General features: G+C 56.4%; 1 protein-coding gene across 1 annotated transcript in view; it reads right to left on the bottom strand.

Annotated features, from left to right (window-relative positions):
* Positions 1 to 26: 26 nt before the first annotated feature.
* LOC107307294 (26S proteasome non-ATPase regulatory subunit 8-like) overlaps positions 27 to 5,300 on the bottom strand; it is an 8,339-nt gene continuing 3,065 nt past the window's right edge. The window contains exons 3-4 of the mRNA XM_015850790.2: positions 4,725 to 4,827; positions 27 to 373 (exon numbers count right to left, since the gene is read on the bottom strand). Of these exons, the coding sequence (XP_015706276.1) occupies positions 163 to 373; positions 4,725 to 4,827 (314 nt within the window). The 3' untranslated portion in view covers positions 27 to 162. The remainder of the gene's footprint in view (positions 374 to 4,724; positions 4,828 to 5,300) is intronic.

The following is a 5,300-nucleotide window of genomic DNA, read 5'->3' as shown; positions in this document are numbered from 1 at the left end:
TGCCCACAAACCGGAAGTCCTCCACACATACTCACACCGGAAGTGCCCCCCAAACCGGAAGTCCTCCACACATACTCACACCGGAAGTACCCCTCAAACCGGAAGTCCTCCACACATACTCACACCGGAAGTGCCCACAAACCGGAAGTCCTCCACACATACTCACACCGGAAGTGCCCCCCAAACCGGAAGTCCCTCCCCCCTCACCTGCTCGAGTGACACCGGATGCCGGATGTAGACGTTGGTTTGAATGTCCCGGGCCGGAAGTCGTTCAAGTTCCGTGTGAAATTCGGCCACTCGGTTCTGGGACAACAGGAACAGCAGGTTCAGACCCAACAGCTGGTGCCGGAACGCGGAGTCCGGGAGCTCATCCCTGGGGGGACAATAATAAGGAACGGACCGGAAGTGACGAGACCGGAAGTTTCTCACTGGGGGACAGTAAGAGGGAAGCACGGACCGGAAGTTCTTCACTAGGGGGACAATAATAAGGGACGGACAGGAAGTGCCGAGACCGGAAGTTTCTCACTGGGGGGACAATAATAAGGGACGGGCCGGAAGTGACGAGACCGGAAGTTCTTCCCTAGGGGACAATAAGAAGGCACGGACCGGAAGTTCTTCCCTAGGGGACAATAATAAGGGCCAGACCGGAAGTTCTTCTCTAGGGGGACAATAATAAGGAACGGACCGGAAGTGACGAGACCGGAAGTTCTTCCCTAGGGGACAATAAGAAGGCACGGACCGGAAGTTCTTCACTAGGGGGACAATAATAAGGAACGGACCGGAAGTGACGAGACCGGAAGTTCCTCACTGGGGGGACAACAATAAGGAACGGACCGAAAGTTCTTCCCTAGGGGGACAACAATGAGGAACGGACCGGAAGTTCATCACTGGGGGGACAATAATAAGGGACGGGCCGGAAGTGACGAGACCGGAAGTTCTTCCCTAGGGGACAATAATAAGGGACGGGCCGGAAGTGACGAGACCGGAAGTTCTTCCCTAGGGGGACAATAAGAAGGCACGGACCGGAAGTTCTTCACTAGGGGGACAATAATAAGGGCCGGACCGGAAGTTCTTCCCTAGGGGGACAACAATGAGGAACGGACCAGAAGTTCATCACTGGGGGGACAATAATAAGGGCCGGACCGGAAGTTCTTCCCTGGGGGACAATAATAAGGGACGGGCCGGAAGTGCCAAGACCGGAAATTCTTCCCTAGGGGGACAATAATAAGGGACGGGCCGGAAGTGCCGAGACCGGAAGTTCTTCCCTAGGGGGACATTAATAAGGAACGGACCGGAAGTGCCGAGACCGGAAGTTCTTCCCTAGGGGGACANCCGGAAGTGCCGAGACCGGAAGTTCTTCCCTAGGGGGACATTAATAAGGAACGGACCGGAAGTGCCGAGACCGGAAGTTCTTCCCTAGGGGGACAATAATAAGGGAACGGCCGGAAGTTTCTCCCTAGGGGGACAATAATAAGGCACGGACCGGAAGTTCTTCACTAGGGGGACAATAATAAGGCACGGACCGGAAGTGCCGAGACCGGAAGTGCCTCACTGGGGGGACAATAATAAGGAACAGGCCGGAAGTTCTTCCCTAGGGGGACAACAATGAGGAACGGACCGGAAGTTCTTCACTAGGGGGACAATAATAAGGGACGGGCCGGAAGTGCCGAGACCGGAAGTTCTTCCCTAGGGGACAATAAGAAGGCACGGACCGGAAGTTCTTCACTAGGGGGACAATAATAGGGAACGGATCGGAAGTGCCGAGACCGGAAGTGCTTCCCTAGGGGGACATTAATAAGGAACGGACCGGAAGTGACGAGACCGGAAGTTCCTCACTGGGGGGACAATAATAAGGGACGGATCGGAAGTGACGAGACCGGAAGTGCTTCCCTAGGGGACAATAAGGCACGGACCGGAAGTTCATCACTGGGGGGACAATAATAAGGGACGGGCCGGAAGTGCCGAGACCGGAAGTGCTTCCCTAGGGGGACAATAATAAGGACAGGACGGGAAGTGCCGAGACCGGAAGTTCTTCCCCAGGGGACAATAAGAAGGCACGGACCGGAAGTTCTTCACTAGGGGGACAATAAGGGACGGACAGGAAGTGCCGAGACCGGAAGTTCTTCCCTAGGGGGACAATAATAAGGGACGGACCGGAAGTTCTTCCCTAGGGGGACAACAATGAGGAACGGACCGGAAGTTCATCACTGGGGGGACAATAATAAGGATCGGGCCGGAAGTGCCGAGACCGGAAATTCTTCCCTAGGGGGACAATAATAAGGGCTGGACAGGAAGTGCCGAGACCGGAAGTTCTTCACTAGGGGGACAATAATAAGGGACGGGCCGGAAGTGCCGAGACCGGAAGTTCTTCACTAGGGGGACAATAAGGAGGCACGGACCGGAAGTTCTTCCCTAGGGGGACAATAATAAGGGACGGGCCGGAAGTGACGAGACCGGAAGTTTCTCACTGGGGGGACAATAATAAGGAACGGACCGGAAGTGACGGGACCGGAAGTTCTTCCCTAGGGGGACAATAATAAGGGACGGGCCGGAAGTGACGAGACCGGAAGTTCCTCACTGGGGGGACAACAATAAGGACGGACCGGAAGTTCTTCCCTAGGGGGACATTAATAAGGAACGGGCCGGAAGTGCCGAGACCGGAAGTTCTTCCCTGGGGGACAATAATAAGGGACGGACCGGAAGTTCTTCCCTAGGGGGACAATAATAAGGGACGGACCGGAAGTGACGAGACCGGAAGTTCTTCCCTAGGGGGACAATAATAAGGCACGGACAGGAAGTGCCGAGACCGGAAGTTCTTCCCTGGGGGACAATAATAAGGGAACGGCCGGAAGTGCCGAGACCGGAAGTTCTTCCCTAGGGGGACAATAATAAGGAACGGACCGGAAGTTCTTCCCTAGGGGGACAACAATGAGGAACGGACCGGAAGTTCATCACTGAGGGGACAATAATAAGGCACGGACCGGAAGTTCTTCCCTGGGGGACAATAATAAGGGACGGACCGGAAGTGCCGAGACCGGAAGTTCTTCCCTAGGGGGACAATAATAAGGCACGGGCCGGAAGTGTCGAGACCGGAAGTGCCTCCCCTTAAAGGACCGGAAGCTCTATGGGACACCAGCGCCACCTATGGGCACCTAAGGGAACTACAGCCGCTATGGGACCCCTATAGGACCCTTATAGGACCCCTATGGGACCCCACACCCACTATGGGATCCCCATAGGACCCCTATGGGACCCTACACCCACTATGGGACCCCTAAGGGACCCCACACCCCCTATAGGACCCCTATGGGACCCCACACCCTCTATGGGACCCCTATGGGACCCCACACCCACTATGGGATCCCTATAGGACCCCTATAGGACCCTACACCCACTATGGGACCCCTATGGGACCCCACACCCCCTATGGGACCGCGCTATAGGATCCCTATGGGACCCACAACCACTATGGGGCTCTTATGTGACCCCTATGGGACCCTACACCCCCTATAGGACCCCTATGGGACCCCACACCCCCTATAGGACCCCTATGGGACCCCACACTTACTATGGGACCCCTATAGGACCCCTAAGGGACCCCACACCCCCTATACGACCCCTATGGGACCCCACACTTACTATGGGACCCCTATAGGACCCNTACTATGGGACCCCTATAGGACCCCTAAGGGACCCCACACCCCCTATACGACCCCTATGGGACCCCACACTTACTATGGGACCCCTATAGGACCCTTATGGGACCCCACACCCACTATGGGACCCTTATAGGACCCCTATGGGACCCCACACCCACTATGGGACCCTTATAGGACCCCTATGGGATCCACACCCACTATGGGATCCCTATGGGACTCCACACCCCCTATGGGACCCCAGACCCCCTATAATACCCCTATGGGACCCCAGACCCACTATGGGACCCCTATGGGACCCCACACCCAGTATGGGACCCCTATGGGACCCCACACCCAGTATGGGATCCCTATAGGACCCTTATGGGACCCCACACCCAGTATGGGATCCCTATAGGACCCTTATGGGACCCCACACCCACTATGGGACCGCTATGGGATCCACACCCATTATAGGACCCCTATGGGACCCCACACCCACTATGGGATCCCTATAGGACCCTTATGGGACCCCACACCCTCTATGGGACCCTTATGGGACCCCACACCCTCTATGGGACCCTTATAGGACCCCTATGGGACCCCACAGCCCCTATAGGACCCCTATGGGACCCCACATCCTCTATGGGACCCTTATAGGACCCCTATGGGACCCCACAGCCCCTATAGGACCCCTATGGACACAACATTCCCTAGTAACCCTTATAGGACCCCTATGGGACCCCACAGCCCCTATAGGACCCCTATGGAACCCCACACTTACTATGGGACCCCTACGGGACCCCACACCCCCTATGGGACCCCACACCCTCTATGGGATCCCTATAGGACCCCTATGGAACCCCACACTTACTATAGGACCCCTATGGGACTCCACACCCCCTATGGGACCCCACACCCCCTATGGGATCCCTATAGGACCCCTATGGGACCCCACACCCACTATGGGACCGCTATGGGACCCACAACCACTATGGGACCCCTATGGGACCCTACACCCACTATGGGACCCCTATGGGACCCACACCCCCTATGGGACCCCTATATGACCCTATAGGCCCCACTGACTTGTAGTCGAAGTAGTAGCACTTGAGCTGGGCCATGTAGCGCTCGAATGACGGGATGTCCTTCTTCAGGATGCTCCACTGCGCCCCGATCTCCAGGATGTCCCCTATGGGAACAGCACCCCATAAACCCCACAACCCCATATGGCCCCATAACCCCAAAGACCCATAGACCCATATGGCTCCATAACCCCATATGGCCCCATAACCCCAAAGACCCATAGACCCATATGGCCCCATAACCCCACAGCCCCATAACCCCATACGGCCCCATAACCCCATAACCCCATGGCCCCATAAACCCATATGGCCCCATAACCCCATATGGCCCCATAACCCCACAGCCCCAAAGACCCATAGACCCATATGGCCCCATAACCCCACAGCTCCATAACCCCATATGGCCCCATAACCCCATGGCCCCATAACCCCACAGCCCCAAAGACCCATAGACCCATATGGCCCCATAACCCCATATGGCCCCATAATCCCATATGGCCCCATAACCCCAAAGACCCATAGACCCATATGGCCCCATAACACACAGCCCCATAACCCCATATGGCCCCATAACCCCACA

Source organism: Coturnix japonica, unplaced genomic scaffold (assembly GCF_001577835.2).
Source record: "Coturnix japonica isolate 7356 unplaced genomic scaffold, Coturnix japonica 2.1 chrUnrandom534, whole genome shotgun sequence".
Taxonomy (NCBI): domain Eukaryota; kingdom Metazoa; phylum Chordata; class Aves; order Galliformes; family Phasianidae; genus Coturnix; species Coturnix japonica.
This window is presented reverse-complemented; position numbering and strand designations above follow the sequence as displayed.